The following is a 17,843-nucleotide window of genomic DNA, read 5'->3' as shown; positions in this document are numbered from 1 at the left end:
GCACTGGGATTCTGTGAATGCACGCACCTCCTCCGCCAAGCGTCCGGCACACAGTAGGTCCTCAAGCCGGGCAGCTGATCCGCGGAGAGCCGCGGGGGGCTTTTATTCTGTGGGCTGGTTTCCTGTTGTGACGCCGGGCTCCCCAGAGAATTAGTGCAGGTGTTTCACTCTGCGCGCCTGCAGGGGCTCCGCTCTGGCACCGGGAGGACGCGGGCAGCACTTTCCCGTGAGCCCAGGACCCGCGGGCGGCGGCCGCTCCGAGCGGTAGGTGCCTGACCCAGGCCCTCTTCCTGAGCCTCTTCCAGGCTGATATGCGAAATGCCCGCCACATGCACTTTTCTTATGTCGTTCCCAGTGCAGAGGAAGTTACAGACACAGGTTCACAGTATTTATCACCAAAATGAAGCCTGGGTAGCGACTGGGAGGGACCTAAAACTCGCCTTCATTTGAAGGCAAAACCCACCCAGGAATCTGTCACCTTTGAGGGCCCTGCTCAGTGGACCCCGCTCCTCCCGGGCCGCTGGTTAGTAATCACGACGCTGGTGCTCATGTGCCTGGACACCCCGAGACTCCCCCAGCTGCTCCCCCGCTCGCACCCGCCACGCAGGGGGGAGAGTCCTGGTCCCCCTCCCGCACAGGCCATGCAGGGGGGAGAGTCCAGCTCCCCTGCCCACACCCGCCATGCAGGGGGGAGAGTCCTGGTCCCCCGCCCGCACCCGCTACGCAGAGGGAAGTTTAAATGAAGTCACACGAGAAACAGAAATGTAAAATTAAATATTTAATTAGAACTCTGATTTGCTTTAAAGATAGGTGGCATTGCACAGGCTATATTACACTCTCTTTATAATTTTTTTTGACAAAAAAAAGATACTGTTCATTTTAACAGGCCACAGTAATATTAATTCATGGGTTGGAACTGAAAAATCCGCTAGAGATAGTACAATGTACATTATTGGGAAAATTACAGTTTTGTGTTGTAAAAACATTTATTTTTTTTTTAACAATTTACCTACATTAATCAAAAAATTACAGCATATTTAATAATTTTACAAATTCTTCATAAAAAATATATCTCTGTACAAAAAGGTCTTTTGCACCTAACTCATGTCAGCAGCATGTGGTGAGATGTCGGACGGGCGGTGACACGGGCCTGCTCCGAAAGCCAGCCTCCTCCTTCCCCTTCGTTATCATTGCTGTGTCGTCGTTGCTTACAAAATATTTTACAGGAGAAAAAGATTATTGCAGCTAGCTTGAAGGAAGGCAAGATGTGTGGGCCAAGCAGCAGCTTTAAAGAGCTTTAAGCACATAACCTGTGGTAGCGTGGGCGCCCCGCGCCAGGTCCCCGTGGGCCGGGACAGCCTTCTAGCAAGTTCCGAGGAGAGACTAGCTCAGGGAGTGACTGTGTCTATGGAGCAGGCTCTAGACCCACCTCCCAAGGGCAGTTCTGTGCGCCTGGGGGTGACGCCTCACCTGACGTGGGGGTCTTGGGCCTGTGTCCTGTGGGCAGGGACATGGGGACGGAGACGCGCGCTCAGGCTTGGAGGTGGGGCACCTGCACCTGCTCGAATGACTCACTCGGATATGTACACAGTGTGTGTGCATGTGATATGTACACCTAAGCTGTGGAGTGACCCTGTGCCTGCACACCCTTTGTGCCAGGGCCTGGCCTGGCTGACCTCTGGGTCTGAGGAGGGGAAAGGGTGTGAACTCCGGGATGCGGGGCAGAGCTCTGCCCTGCTGTCAGGTGGGAAGAGGTGTGAGCTCCAGGATGTGGGGCAGAGCTCTGCCCTGCTGTCAGGTGGGAAGAGGTGTGAGCTCCGGGATGCGGGTCAGAGCTCTGTCCTGCGGTCGGGTGGCAGAGAAACGTGGAGAAGTCAGCACAACAGCTGGAGCTGCAGGGGCCATGGAGCTGGAGGGCCGGTGCCGCCCGCCCGCTGCAGGGCCCGCATCCAGCAGGACAGATGGGCAGGTGCTCGCTGGGGAGGTGCGACTTGGAAACGGTGAGTGTCATCCTGTGACCCTGACAGGGTTTTGTGTTAGTTTTCATGTTTCACGAAGCCCTGCATTTCAACATGCAGTGGACAAGCCAATGGGTCAGATTGAAGGAGGTGTGAGCGCCGCCACCTGAACCAGGGTCACCACACCCACACTCCTGCCGGCACCGATGCGATGGCGAGAAAGGGAAACTGGCTACCCGTGGAACGGGCCGTCAAAGCAAAATGATGAAAGAAGAATCGCTGTTTCAGAACACGTTTCCCATGGCGCTACACGGAGATGAACATGGCTTTCGCTCGGAGTTGGTGGCATCCACGCGCGTGGCTGCACCTGCCAGGCCCTAGTTCTGGTTGTACCCGCCCTGGGGGTCACACCTCCTTCATTTGTGCCTTCGCTTGTCAGTTACCAAGAATGAGCTTAAACCTGGCCAGCCCTGACCTCCCTCCCACCTGGGGAAGCGCGAAGCGGCAGACAAGCTAACTCAGGGGACAGGGCGCCGTGGGGGCGGGTGTGAGCGTCCTCCTGCCCCCCCGGGAGCGCTGGGCTCTTTGTGGGCACAGGATTGGGGCCAGGCTCCTGGGGTGTCCTGTCCTCGCTGCAACATGGCGGGGGGCACAGCCAAAGAGAATACACTGTGCTAAGTGGGGGGGGGGGGGGGTGGTGGTGAGAGACTGTCCCCGAGCCCCAGCCACATGTCCGCCAGCCACTGAAATACATGACTGCTCACATGTGCACAGGCGGACAGCATGCTGTCATCTGCTCTGGACACACCTGGGCCAGCGAGGGCAGGGGAGGAGCTGTAGGGAACAAAGGCCTCTGTTTGCTCAGACTCCCATGCGGGCTGCAGCTAAAGCCGCAGCAACACGGTGCCTCTCTCCACGCCCGCGCCCCTCCCGCCTGGGCACGGCTGGGCTTCTTCCTGCTCTCACACCTCCACTCACCTAAGGGAGGATGTTCAGCTTTGAGATGAGAGGGTGCTTATGTACAATGGGGGGTGTACAAACCCTGTAAATAGTATATATTTTTTTATCAGAATCTTACTCAGTCATTCATCACACACTAGTGCAAAAATTGTGCATCAAAAATTCTGCAACAGGACTGCTGACGAGCGATTTGTGGCTGCCCTGGGGCACGGAGGGCCGCTGGAGTCCTGGCGGCGGTGAGGCGGGGCCAGAAGGATGGCGGAGCGTGTACAGGTGTGTGCAGGCCGGGAAGTGTCTTCATCCAGAGAGCGTGTGTGTTTTGCAGAGTTCTTGGGTTCCCGGGGCTGGAGAACCACACGCGCACAATGTGTCGTGGTGCCCCCGAGGCTGTAACCTGGCCCAGGTGCCTGGGAAGGCTCCCCGCCTCACGGACACAGGCGGTCGGAGGCATTGAGTACCGTGGGGCGGTGTGGCCGGGAGGTCTTGACCCCAAGCAGGCAAAGTCGGACATAGAGACTCCGCTGGCAGGATGAAGGGACAGGGTGGCCAGTGCTCAGAAGACTCTCCACGCTCCGCGGACACCCGCACACTCCATGGACACACCACGCCCTTTGTGGACACCCCAACACTCTGTGGACACCTGCACACTCTGTGGGCACCCGCACGCTCCGTGGACACCCGCACACTCTGTGGGCACCTGCACGCTCCTTGGACACCTGCATGCACCCTTACGCTCCGTGGGCACCCTTATGCTCTGTGGGCACCCTTACACTCTGTGGGCACCCGCAGGCTCCGTGGACACCCGCACACTTAGTGGGCACCCGCACGCTCTGTGGGCACCTGCACGCTCCTTGGACACCTGCATGCACCCTTACGCTCCGTGGGCACCCTTATGCTCCGTGGGCACCCTTACACTCTGTGGGCACCCGCAGGCTCCGTGGACACCCGCACACTTAGTGGGCACCCGCACGCTCTGTGGACACCCGCACGCTCCGTGGACACCCGCACGCTCCGTGGGCACCCACTTTGTGGACACCCTCACGCTCCGTGGACACCTGCACACTCTGTGGGCACCCACACGCTCCGTGGGCACCTGCACGCACCCTTACGCTCCTTGGGCACCCTTACACTCTGTGGACACCTGCATGCTCCGTGGGCACCCGCTTTGTGGACACCCCACACACTCCGTGGACACCCACACACTCTGTGGGCACCTGCACGCTCCGTGGGCACCTGCACGCTCTGTGGACACCCGCACGCACCCTTACGCTCTGTGGGCACCCTTACGCTCTGTGGGCACCCTTACGCTCCGTGGACACCCGCACGCTCCGTGGACACCTGCACGCTCTGTGGACACCCCATGTACTCTGTGGATACCTGCACATTCTGTGGACACCACACGCTCTGTGGACACCTGCACACTCTGTGGACACCGCACATGCTCCGTGGACACCCCACACTCTGTGGGCACCCCACGCTCTGTGGACACCTGCACATTCTGTGGACACCTGCACACTCCGTGGACACAGCACATGCTCCATGGACACCCCACGCTCCGTGGACACCTGCACGCTCCGTGGACACCCTGTGTGTTCCATGGACACCCGCTGCATGGATCGGAAGATGTGGAAGGTGGCTGCGGCCAAGCCGGGGGAGAAGGGCCATGGCACCAGTCAGGCTTGCCCGTCCGAGGTATGGCTATGGTCCAGTCCCGCGAGGAGGCTATACCACGGTGCACACCGTGTTCAGTGTCGTGTCGAAGCGCACGGCCTTGGCCTCCGTGGGCTTTAAGTTTGTGTCGTACATGGGGTTCTCGAAGGAAGCCTGCCCGTTGCTGTTCTCGTGGCCGGCGTAGCCGTTGTACTGAGCTTTGGGTCTCGTTCTAAGAGGAAAAGAGGCGAGAGGTGATCAGGGCCCTGGTTTCAAGAACAAATGACCGAGTGCCCGGCCGTGAAGTTAAGATACAATCAGAAGGGCTGTTTCATTCACGTGTGAGTACGTGTAGTTCCGTGAGCTTCTCCTTTTAAAGGAGGAGAGAAAGAACACAGGAGGAGACGTGCTGAGACCTCCTTCCCGGCGTCAGACACACCCTCACATGGGGGAAGAAGGAGCGCCTGGCGGGCCCGCTGACAGGTGGTGAGGTGGGAGAGAGAACATTCCTGAACCGCATGGCTCCCGGGGGCCCCTGGAGGCCGCGAAGGGCACAGGTGACGGTGCAGCAATGACAGACGCTTCCTGGCTGCACCTTGTCTGTAGGAGGTGGGTTTCTTGGAGAATCTAGCAGAAACCTGAGAGCGGGCTCATCGGGCTTGTGTGCAGGGACTTGCTTCTCCGGGAAATAATCAGTGAGCACAGAGGCACCCTCTTTAGTTCTGGGACAACCGCTGAAACTCCTCTCCCCGGGGCACAGCTTTAAAGCAAGGACATTGCCAACCAGGAGAGAGTGGGGACGGCCTTGCGAGCAGCCATTACAATTTAATTTTGAAGTTTCATTCTTACTATTTTATTTTTCAAAAGAGCATAAGGACACATTTTAAAAGCTGCTTCCTGAGTCACTAACATAAATAAATAAAACCACCCCCTCACACCAGTGTGGTTTTTTTTTTTTAAGCCAGGGTGAGGGAGAAGTATCTACAATCTATACATAAATATGAGACACATGTAACAAGCCTTAATCTTATTTCATGGGATGGCGATTTTTGTTGCTATCTGTAAGGAGTGCTACTATCCCAAATCGTATTTTACAGTGCGCTGGCCACGCCAAGTTCCTCCACGTAACACGTTCTGCCTGGAGACAAAATGTACATGGATTTATATTTCCTTCAACATGTATTTTTGCTTTTTTGTGACATCCATGTCAACCCCAAGGAAAGGAGCAATTTCATTTTAAGCTTTTTTCTCCAAGTTTTGACATTTTCCTGTTAAAATGTAGTTGGAACAGTTTTTTCAAGATCTGGAACGTGCGATATTTCTTAGTACAGAGTAATGACTCAGTCTGCATTTGTTAAAGAAAGAAATAAACCAACAGTTTACAAATCACCGTTGAAAGCACCCATGGAGACCCTGGTTCGGGCTTCCCCGGAGCGGGGATGCCGCCCCACGGTCCCGCCAGCTGGCCGTGGCGCGTGAAGGTGGAAATACCATCCTCTCAATGGACACGAGACATAGCACGTTACTCCTAATCCCATCTTTCTCCTAGTTTATCCTCAGAGGCGTCTCCCTGGGAAAGCGTGGCAAAGAAAGAAAGCAACGCCGCCTCCACGCGATGGCCTGGCCGGTGGTTCCGCTGCCTGGAGCATCATCCCGGGCGCCAGGAGGTGGGGGTGGGCTCCTGGACAGGCACACACCTGGGTACGTGTTTCATTCCTGAGCAGGTGCCTATGGGAGGCAACTGATGGGTGTTTCTCTCACGCCGATGTCTCTCTCTCTCTCTCTCTCTCTCTCTCTCAAGTCAATAAACATATCCTTGGGTGAGGATTAAAAAACCCAAAAATCATTGCCAGTGAGCATTCTCGATGTCAGGAGAATACTGCATAGCGACAGCAAATTCATGTGCATGTGAGTGTGAGGACGGGCACGCATCACACCACCACGGGGGCACACAGAGGCGTACCTGTGTTTGTAGAGGTAAAACGCAAACCCTGACAAGATGAGAGCGAAGAACGGGACCAGGATGGCGGCTGCGACGGAGCCACTGCTGGTGCCCAGGTGGCGGTGCGCAGCGTCCTGGTCGGAGCTCAGGGCATCTGGAAGAGAAAGGGATTCGTCCTCACGCTCATACTCACACACGCGGGGTACATTTTAGGGATTCGTCCTCACGCTCACACTCACACACACGGGGTACATTTTAGGGATTCTTCCTCACGCTCACACTCACACACGCGGGATACATTTTAGGGATTCGTCCTCAGGCTCACACTCACACACATAGGGTACATTTTAGGGATTCGTCCTCACGCTCACACTCACACACACAGGGTACATTTTAGGGATTCGTCCTCACACTACACTAACACACACGGGGTACATTTTGGGGATTCGTCCTCACGCCCACAATCACATGCACAGTTTACATTTTAGGGATTCGTCCTCATGCTCACACTAACACACGCGGGATACATTTTAGGGATTCGTCCTCACACTCACACTCACACACGTGGGATACATTTTAGGGATTCGTCCTCATGCTCACACTCACACACGTGGGATACATTTTAGGGATTCGTCCTCATGCTCAAACACATGTGGGATACATTTTAGTGATTCGTCCTCACACTCACACTCACACACGCGGGATACATTTTAGGGATTCGTCCTCACGCTCACACTCACACACGTGGGATACATTTTAGGGATTCGTCCTCACGCTCACACTCACACACGCGGGATACATTTTAGGGATTCGTCCTCACGCTCACACTCACACACGCGGGATACATTTTAGGGATTCGTCCTCACGCTCACACTCACACACGCGGGATACATTTTAGGGATTCGTCCTCACGCTCACACTCACACACGCGGGATACATTTTAGGGATTCGTCCTCACGCTCACACTCACACACGCGGGATACATTTTAGGGATTCGTTCTCACGCTCACACTCACACACGCGGGATACATTTTAGGGATTCGTCCTCACGCTCACACTCACACAGGCGGGATACATTTTAGGGATTCATCCTCATGCTCACACACACAGGATACATTTTAGGGATTCATCCTCATGCTCACACCCACATGCGCAGGGTACGTTTTATAAAGGGAAGCAAATTCTACAGGAAGCGGGAGTTTAAGCCCATAAGGACCAAGTGGTCCTCATTCGGAAGGACTGCAGTTCATGGACATCTCTCTGACCAGGACCCTGCCCTCCCCCCGAGGCCAGCAGGGTGCCCTATGACCCTCCCGCTCCCGCTGAGTAAGGCAACAAACGGGTCTCACACTCCGACCTGTGCCCGTGGCTTCCGCCACCTGCCTTAGCAGAGGGCACCCTGTGGTGTCACCTCTGGAGACGCGGGCGCATTTGCTGTCCTCTCCCATCCTCAGCTCGGACCCGCAGGTACAGGTCACGGAAGGGCCTGACCACCCCGGTCTCTGTGCAGAAGGCAGTGTGCTCCCAGCACGTGAGCGTGTGTGTAGATTCAAAATCCACGGCAGAGCTCGGGAGCTCTCAGCGGAACGCAGCTCTGCCTCAGCGGGTCTGTGCACACGGGGGCCAGGGAGGGGGCTCAGAAGCCCCGCCTCGCCAACAGGAGATGCGACATTTAGTGCCACTGAGTCTTCGCATGAGACGTGTCCCTCCAGCTGCCTCGGTTCAGTGTCCCTTTATGACGATCCCCTCTTTCCGGTCCATCTACTGGCTGGACACAATTAAGAGGTCGTTCGTTTTGTCCCTAAAACAGGGCTAGGCCCTCACTCTGAACTGAACGACGTTTTTCAGTCAGTCCTCACACACAGACGTTCCTAGTTCGTTGAGTGGGAGACTCGCCTGCGGGTCAGATCATTCCGTGGAGCACATCGCTTTTCCTGACCATAAGCTCGTCTCACACGAGAATGGAGGTCACGTATTAAGTGGAGCTGGTGTTCTGTTCGGTTAGAACGCCCTGGGGACACGCAGAGGGAAGTGGCCATAGCGAAGGGAGAGTCCAGGCCGGGTCATCTGATGACTGAGCTCCGACACCTACAGAGTCCGGGGGGCCGGCCTGGGAGGAAGTCAGGGGGCAGGTGCCCCAGGGCGGGAGGAGGGCAGCTAACGACACGTCCGCTTAGAGCCAGAGAGACTGTACCCACACTGCTACCACACGCAGCTCTAACGCCTCTGTAGCTAACGCTTCTGCTCTACTCCACCACCTACCCATACTGTGGCCCAGCTTACACAGCATCGCGTACCGAGTCTGGAATGGGGGGGAATTGCAGTATTTTATGGTTAATTAACCTTTCTGATTGGGTTTTTTAAAAAGTGTGATGATATGCAGGTTGGTGCCTTCCCTTGGGAATCCCTCAGCTTGATAAAGATCCCACGAGTGACAAGGAATTCATCTGTGACCAGCATCACGAGGTATTACCGCCACGTGCCTCAGGGAGGCGCTGTGCTCCCAAGCCTAATGGCTGTGCTCTCCTCTAGCCGATGACCAGGCTCACATGGCACATCTATGGTGTGTGCCCTGCAAGGCACATCTACGGCGGCTGCTGCGGTTCAGAGGACGCAGGAGGCCTGATTCATTAGGAAAGTGCGCGCCCTCTTCTGTGTCAGCAGCAACGGGAGCGACGGCAGGCTGTCCTGTGGACAGAGCTTGGGCGCCAAGCAAATGCTTGCACCGTCGCCTCATCTTCCCACCCCGGGGACCGCTTCCCCAGGGAGCCTGCAGCTGGAGGAGCAGCACTGGGCTCCCCGGGATGCGAGAACAGCGGGTTTCCCCCTCCGTAACTCCCAAGGTAACACTCGAGCAGCAGAGAAGGGATCGAGAATGGACGAGGGCCCGTCTGTCTGTCCGTCTCCAGTGAGCGTTCCCTCACATATGTCCCAGGCGTCTTTCTGTGTCAGTGTACAGCCCTTGCGGCTATAATGAAGTCCTCGGGATGAAATCATTGCTTTCTGCTTCGTCTAACACACCACACGATCACGTGTTGAGGCGATTCCTTCGTGACAGATGTGTGTGCCCTGTTGGAGGTTCCTCTCATCTCAACTATTAGAAGCTCCCGTCAGACTCTCCTGAGCAGGCAGAGGACGGCTCTGACCCGTGTCTGTTACAGATGCTGAGGACGCCCTGGCCGGGCGGCTCGGCTGGTTGGAGTTCCGCCCCCTGCACCCCAAGGTTGCGGGTTTGCTCTCGGTCAGGGCAGGAAGGGAGGGAGCCAACTGATGTTTCTCTCTCCCCCCCACCCCCCACCCCTTCCCTTCTCTCTAAAAATCAACAAAAACATATTCTTGGGTGAGGATTTAAAAAAAGTCTAAAGATAGAATTGCTCTTATGGGATAGGTGAACATTGCCCTGATCTGAAGGGGAGGATGTGTTTGTGTCCCCCTTCTGTACGAAATGGCTAAGCAGAAAAAATAAAATAAAATAAGACAGAATTGCCGGATGAAAGAGTTTTGCCAAATTGTCCGAATCTACCCATCACAGCTCCCACAGCAAACACCGCGGGCCTCTCTCACCCCCCACACGCCTGAAGCCTTTGCCATTTGCTCACTACCCCCTCCCCTCCCCTCTCTGCTCTGTAGTATATACTTTCCGTTGCTCTTTGGTGGCTTCTAGTTACTCTGACTTACAATTTTCTTGGTGACGGAGTTTGATGGATTCTTTGAATGAGTGTTACCTTCCTCTCTCCCCGTTTGGAACCTCTCCACGCGAGGACCTGATGCCACACCTGCGCGCTCACTGCACCCCGCTGGGCACTGTCTCGCTGGCCTCACTGGGCTCTGACACACGCCCGTGGCTCCCTTTGGTTTTGCCCTTCAGGGGTCCTGGCCTTTCTCCTGATTTCTCAGCACAGCCCCGAGAAGGCCACCCGGCGTCTCCTTGGAAAGCGGCCCGCAGCTCACCTTGCCTCTCGAGCTTGAATTTCCCGAAGTCTTCCCCACGGACGTCCCCTTGGAAGGTGAACCCTCCTCTTTCGAGCCCCGAGGAGACCTGGTGGGGGGACAGGAGGGAGAGGCACAGCGGGGACTGAGGGCCCCTGTTCCCCCCATATGGCTGCTGTGTTCTCGGTCAGGGGTCACAGGCCTTCACGTTGGCCGCTCCTCACAGTGGCACTTAGTCACCCTCTCACACATTCGGCTGTGAGTTCAGCTAACAGACACGTCCCGCTCCCTGTGGCCTCCCACGTGGCGGGAACTTTACAACCTGTTCCTCGGCCAGCCACCCCGTGCAGGGGACAGACACCGGGTTCCCACAGAGCCCCGGGGCCTGACACTGGCTTCCTGCCAACCGAGGGCTGATGAGCAGCGGGCGAGGCTGCGTGCACAGATGGTAAGTTGCAGAGAAGCTGCGGAGTATCCCTGCTCGCCTGGGAGTGGCATTGCTAGGACGTTCCGAGTGGCCGCCAAAGGCCTTGGAAGGAGCTGGCGGCCACTCCCAGGGGCGCGTGGCGGCGGTGAGCGCAGGGTCTGGTCCCCGCCATGCGCTGCCCGTCCCCGCAGCCACAGCCCACGTGCTCCGGGCCCGGCAGTTTCTCGTCTGGGGACGCGGTTTCTTGTGGCATAAAGCGAGGGCCCGAGGGCCACCGCGCTGATTCCCGTCAGAGGCCTCCAATTATATTAATGTTGGAAACCGAAGCGGATGGGCCGGGTTTTCAGCACAGACCCTCCCGCACGGCTCCTCTCAGACGCGTCCCCTGCCCCACACCTCTGCAGTCACACTCAGAACCAGCGCCCCCCCCCCAGCCCCCCACCGCCTCCCCCCCCCCCCCGGCCCCCACCGCAGGGACCACTTACGTAGCCGTCCAGGCCCCAGGGGTCGCTGTCGAACTTGCTGACAAACACGTCTGCGGGCCCTTTGGTCTGAAAGGCCCTCAGCAGTAAGTGGGCCTCCTCCTTCTTGTAGACGCCTGGAGAGAGCACAGAGGCGCGTGTCTCGGGGCGCACATGGGCCAGGGGTTCAGGCAGGCGACCCAGGAGGGGAACACGGTTCAGCGGTGACAAATCACAGAGGAGGGAAATTGTGATTTTAAAATAAGTTGTTATTGATTCCAGAAGAGAGGAAGGGAGGAGAGAGGAGAGAGAAACAATGATGGGAAAGAGAAACATGGACGGGCTGCCTCCTGCGCGCCCCCTACTGGGGATCGAGCCCGCAACCTGGGCGTGTGCCCCGACTGGGAATAGAGGTCCCGGGGCCACGCTCAGTCCACTGAGTCACACCAGCCCAGTTATCTTTAATTTTAGCTTCACCCCCCCCCCCTTTTATTCCCCTTAGGATCACTTCTGATTAAAGTGTTGTCTATCTTGAATGGGTAGAGTCCGCTTCCCTTTGGTGAATGACAACAGCATGTGTACCCACAGGAAGAATAACAGGTATATGCTTTCAACTATATTACTTTTTGAAATCAAGCATTTTAACATTTATACTGTGCTCACTTCTGGGGACAGGGGTATAACCATAACCCCACACCAGCCACATAGAAAGCGGCATTTCCCGACTGAGATGAACTGAAAGGCACCACAAACACAGATCTCACATCCTTGACTGAACATGCTGTACGTGATCTTGGGCGAATTCACCGACTTTTCTGTACTGGTTTGTGATCCTTTTGTAAAAATATATTTGTATTGATTTCAGAGAGAAAGGAAGGAAGGGAGAGAGAGATAGAAACATCCATGATGAGAGAGAATCATTGATCGGCTGCCTCCTGCACGCCCCCGACTGGGGATGGAGCCCGCAACCGGGCCTGTGCCTTGACCGGGAATGGAACCCTGACTTCCCAGTTCACGGGCTGATGCTCAACCTCTGAGCCACGCCGGTGGGACTGGCCTGTGACCTTTGTTTCCCGGCTGGTCCCGGACTGACCGGAGGCGGCACACGGAGCCGGCGCCGCTCTGTGAGGGGTGGGGGCTGACGCTCACGCCCGCGGTCCGTCTGCAGTCACCCTCGGCCGCCTACCTGTCAGCTGCAGCTCCACCTGCGAGGCTGCGGCGAAGGTGGCGTTCACCCGGCTGCGGGTGGCGTTGAAGCTGTCCACCGTCAGCGTGGCCGGCTGCCGCTTCCCCAGGTACTCGTAGTGCCCCTTCCACACGGAGCCCACGAAGAACACGTCGGAAGGAACTGCGGGCGGAGACACGGGGTGTGAGCGGCTCAGAGCGGTCAGCGTGGGTGTGACGGCCGGGCAGGCGGCGTGCTCAGGGCGGCGCACAGACAGGGAGGAGGGTGAGGACGGTGACCCCAGGGCCCCGCCCCGCGCGGCAGGTGTGAGACCCAATTCCCCCCGGGCGGGGTCGCTGGGAGGGGCCAGCTCACACCTGTCACCTCGGGGGAGGAATATTCCAGATGCCAAGCCGGCCCGCGGAGGCGGAGTGTGTGCTGAGGCGGCTCAATGGTTAGAGTTTATCGGGCTTAATAAGAAGTGTGTTAAACTGACCGTGAAATCACGGCTAATATTTTAGAGCTTCCAGCTCCGCGTTGAAGGGCAGGGGCCTCAGAGGGGCTGAGGTGACAGGGTCGGGTCTCCTGCCCTCACAGCCTGAGTCTCGCAGCCCCGCTCGGACGCGATGGGCCCGTTAGGAGGCCCCGGGCTCTGCTTCCTGAGTCTTTACACACTGAGCCAGCTGCTCTCACCACCCCCCTGTCCCCTCCACTCCCCCGTCCTCTCCTCTCTTCCCCGTGTGAGGACATCCCACCACTGGTCAGAAGTCAGATCCAATGGTGTCACATACTATATGTATCTATGTGTGTACACACACACACACACACACACACACACACAATTCAGAAAGAAAGGCGAAACGTCTTTTAAAACTTTAAAATTCACCTCGGTCGGGAGAACTGGCAATGATTATTGAAATATTCTCTTTTCCCCACTGGTTATGAAAATTAAACCTACTTTTTCACATTCCTGCTAGCAGACGTGTATGAAACACGCCACTTTCACATCAGACGACACTCCCCGGGCAGCTGCTGCAGGCTGGGCCGGGTTGGGCCGTGTCCCTGGCTTCCTGCCCGGGCGGGCCCACGCAGGTCATTACAGGAGACCCACCGTGAGTGGAAACCGCCGGACGCACCGTTTCACTTAATCCACTCAGCGCAGGTGGGGACCCTTCTGGAAGCGCCACTCGGACATTCATAGCATCACTCCTGGGCCGTACAGAACTGTCCCCTTAAAAATGAGCTGCTCTGTGCGAGCCAAGCATTGACCTCCCTCACCCCTGGTGCCTTGGCAGGGCCAGGCCACATGATTTCTCGGGCCTCGCACGGCTCGGGGCCAGGATGTACCCCATCCCTGGCTGAGAGCTACACACGCCGAGGACACGGAGACACTGAGCCGTGTTCCTGCTTCGCTCACTGTCCACTCGGCCGTTTCCCGCCTTCCCGGACCGGGGGGGCCCGGTCAGACACAGCCCGCAGCACAGGAGCCCGAGCAGGACAGAGGGCATCACGGCCATGGCCCTGAGCAGACTGCCCTCCTGACAATGACCACCTCAGGAGTTAAACAGATCCAGGCGGAGGTGTCCACACGGGCGCTGAGGCCTCTGAGCAGGGACCTCGATCGCTGCCTCCTCCACCGGCAGCCGCAGGGCCCGGCTACCCAGCTCACCCACGTGACTGCGTTTCCTTTGTTCACATCAATAGCCTTTAAAATGGAGTCAAGCCCGGGGGCGTGGCTCAGTGGCTGAGCGACGACCTAGAAACCAGGAGGTCAGGGTTCAATTCCCGGTCAGGGCACAGGCCCGGGTTGTAGGCTCCATCTCCAGTGGGGGGCGTGCAGGAGGCAGCCGATCCATGATTCTCTCTCATCATGGATGTTTCTATCTCTCTCCCTCTCCCTTCCTCTCTGAAATCAATAAAGATATTAAAAATAATAAGGTGACATCAAGATGCTTTCTTTCCCTGATGAGATTGGCACGCTCGGCGGGGCTGCTTGTCTGATCGTAACCGCTGGCGGAAGTTGGCCTGGGAGGGGTGGACAGCCTGGGCGCGCGGCCCGAGCGGGGCTCAGAGCGGCCTGTTTGTCTCCAGGTGTGACCAGCGGTCACACGGGGACAGGGTCGTTTGGGTCCTTGTCATTTGACGTGTGCGGCCGGTGGCGAATGCAGCAGCAACAGGAAGGCGTGTGAGACGGCGCCGCCTCAATAAAGACCCCGTTTCAGCAGCACTTCCCTCCGCGGGAGCGAGGTCAGGGGTGGCCATGAGCAGGCATGCATCCCGCCCCCCCCCCCCCATAGAAAAGGGTGCCGATAGCTCAGTCTCTCCAACCAAACACAAGCCACGGAAACAGCACTGACCCACCACAGACCTCTCCTCCTGGGAGCGCCGCTGCCTGGACGAGGAGCGTGGGTTTCCGCGCTGGATTTGTAAATAACATCTGGATAGAATGGCCCGGATTTTTTTAGAGTAGTTTTCATGCCTCATCATGTCCATTGGAGACATTCCTTTCATCCTGTGGGGCATTCTGCCTCGTCTGAGGATAATGTGTGACACAGCCCTGGCTAAACCCTAGCCTTACACGCACGGGCCACTCGCGGCCGCAGGGGAGCCCTGCGAGGAATCCAGGTCCAGAAATCAGGGTTAAAGTGGAGCAAGGAGAACTCTGGGGAAGCGGCCCAATGGCCCTCGATCTTTTTTTTTTTTTTTTTTAAATATATTTTTATTGATTTCAGAGAGGAAGGAAGAGGGAGAGAAAAACATCAATGATGAGAGAGAATCATGGATCGGCTGCCTTCTGGGGATCGAGCCCGCAACCCAGGCATGTGCCCTTGACTGGAATTGAACCTGGAACCATCCAGTCCACAGGCCAACACTCTATCCACTGAGCCAAACCAGCCGGGGCTGGCCCTATATCTTTACAAAGAGGATCTATTCTGTTTAAAAAGCTTGACGTACAGTACAATCTGGGCACATCGTATTGTTTAAATATTCCCTAGAGTTACAAGAGGGGGAGGTGAGGCGGCTGAGGGAGAAGGAGGGACGCCTGTCCCCGGGCATGGCCTGCGTCTCTCTGATGGGCCTGGTCGCGCGTTAGGCAGGCACCACACACAACACAGAGCTCTGGAGGCCGAGGACGCCTGGACCCTGGAGGCGCCTGGGAGAACACGGAGCTACACGCCTGAACTGCTCGCACCCGGCCCGAGGCCCCAGGCCTCACTCACTCCCACGCCTCGTGGGCGGCAAAGGTGGCCACCCTCTTTAGAAGGCTCTCCATTATACCACAGGCTCGCGCCAAAGTGTGTCCTTTCCTGCCCACGAGATGCCCGAGGCACCTTCGCACGAACCCCTGTGCTGCCTCCACGGGCTTGCCTGTGCGTCTTGTGATGCCCCCGACCACGGTGTGACAGCGATAGAAACTGGTGTGGCTTTGGCGTTTGCAAGGAATGAATCGTGCACGTGGTGGTGGGCTCAGGGCATCGGAAACTGTCAAAATGCGCATCCGTGGGCCAAGCGACGCGCTGCGTGTGACCGAGACCTGTCCCTGGTCTGGAATACAAACCTGGCGTTTTAGTAACTGTGTCATTAACTCCTCTCACTCCTTTACCTACAAGTAAAGAGACAAACTGTCATTTTCAAGAGCATTGATTTTGGAATAAGTTTGAAAAAAATGTCAAATGGGAGCGGTTTTCTCGCTCCGGATTTCTTGCGTGTACAAAGTCAGCTGTCTCCTCCGTATCCATGGTAACCCCTCTGTTCGCAGCAGCATGTCCTGCTGGAAACCAGGGCGGCCTAGCTCGTGTGTTTGCGTTTCTGTGCTACAACAGAGAGCCTTGCAAATGAGGGTGGTTTCGTCCACTCCTGACTCCTGTTTGGGACATGCTGCCCCCTCCCAACCCAAAGGTTAACAAAATAGCTAAGATTTCATAACTCCTCTTAACTTATGCATCCCCACCGCATCCATGAACCTGCAAGTGAATGTTAAATCCCGCCAAAGTATGTCTCCTGCAGAGGTTTAATTTGTCTATCAGGTTACAGTTATCTCAGAATCTCTTCGCTTTTCTAGTTTTGTATCAAACTACAAGTCATCATTTTTAAAATCTGTCTACTTCTATTTCTGAGAGAGAAAGGCCAGGAACAGTGCCTAAGGATTCCTAGCTGCAGGACTACAAGCTCCAGGAAAGGAGCACTGCGGGGTGGGCTCCGCCACGCTCCCTAACCCTTCTCGGTGGTGACTGGCACTCAATGTGCGTAGAACCTAAGTAGGTGGGGAACCCGGAAGGTGAGCTCTCATCAAGTCTGACCCAGGATTAGGACTCTCATTTGTAAATATGCAAATTTGTGTGCGATTAATGCATCATTTCCATGTTAATAGCTTTTGTAATTTCAAAGGTAGAACCAGTGTCAAGAACACATAAACTCACATTCCACCACCAAACAGCTTGTGGTCTTTACACTCACAGGGTCTGGTTTAATATAAATATAGTACTTGGTGACATTTGTCCCTTTTCATTCAAAGATAGATTTTCCAAATATACACATTATCTTTCTTTTCACTCGCCATGCTTTTCTTCAGCCAAATCGCTTTTCTCTTTGGGTGAACGTGTGATTCGCAGATCATAACATCTGCGTCTGCCCTTAGCCTTTGCCTCCGTAGCCTCACACACTCCCTGCACACACGTGCACACGGGGCCCACACGGGAAGCACGGAGGGTCGGAGGCTGACATCACCCGGGGCTGGCGCCCGTGAGCGCACACCCGACGCCGGCCTGATGGCGCCAGCGTTCCGCCTCCTCCCGCGGACTTACTTTTACAGATGGGCGACTTCCCGGTCCACTTGAGATCGGCCTTGCACGTCCTGTGCTCAGAGCCGCCGGCCAGGAAGAAGCCCGGGTGGCAGGTGTAGACCAGGGTGTAGCCGAAGGCGGGGAGCTCGATGGCCCGCACGTCCGCGTGGGCCGGCGTCTCGGGCTGTCGGCAGGCGTGAGCTGAAACGGGATTAGTTCCGTTAGGACACGGGGACCCTGTCCGTGAGGAAGGGAACATGCGTCTAGAGAAATGCAGAAGCAGGGCACCCGTTTGGGAATGGCTATGGAGTCACTTTACAATTAAAACTGTGAACACGGTATCCCCCGAAATACCAACAATATCCCGGCTCCCTCTGCGCTTCCAGCAGAATGAAGGCGGGGTGCCCGCTCCCGCCTGCCTCCTCCTCCCCTTCCCCGCCCCTGTCTCGCTCTCTGCTCTCTTTTTCTCTGTCTCCCCACATAAAGTAGGCTTACAGTTGTGAGCACTCAAAACACAGTTTCCTTTTGTATTGTTATTCATTAATTATTCTGTTCTTTTCCATACA

The 17,843-nt window shown here is 56.3% G+C and overlaps 1 protein-coding gene and 1 pseudogene across 1 annotated transcript in view; one reads left to right on the top strand and one right to left on the bottom strand.

The window, feature by feature from the left end:
- Nucleotides 1–794: 794 nt before the first annotated feature.
- Nucleotides 795–17,843, bottom strand: part of CSMD1 (CUB and Sushi multiple domains 1) — a 741,603-nt gene continuing 724,554 nt past the window's right edge. Inside the window, exons 64-70 of the mRNA XM_070407812.1 lie at nt 17,299–17,478; nt 16,053–16,097; nt 12,515–12,676; nt 11,353–11,465; nt 10,462–10,549; nt 6,532–6,664; nt 795–4,800 (exon numbers count right to left, since the gene is read on the bottom strand). Coding sequence (XP_070263913.1) covers nt 4,641–4,800; nt 6,532–6,664; nt 10,462–10,549; nt 11,353–11,465; nt 12,515–12,676; nt 16,053–16,097; nt 17,299–17,478 — 881 coding nt within the window. The 3' untranslated portion in view covers nt 795–4,640. The remainder of the gene's footprint in view (nt 4,801–6,531; nt 6,665–10,461; nt 10,550–11,352; nt 11,466–12,514; nt 12,677–16,052; nt 16,098–17,298; nt 17,479–17,843) is intronic.
- LOC139007893 (small nucleolar RNA SNORA29) lies at nt 9,811–9,973 on the top strand (annotated as a pseudogene).

This window comes from Myotis yumanensis, unplaced genomic scaffold, assembly GCF_028538775.1.
Source record: "Myotis yumanensis isolate MYYU_CA2020_CCGP unplaced genomic scaffold, mMyoYum1.0.hap1 SCAF_3, whole genome shotgun sequence".
Taxonomy (NCBI): Eukaryota; Metazoa; Chordata; class Mammalia; order Chiroptera; family Vespertilionidae; genus Myotis; species Myotis yumanensis.
Note: the sequence above shows the minus strand (reverse complement) of the source record. Positions and strands in the feature narration are given on the sequence as shown.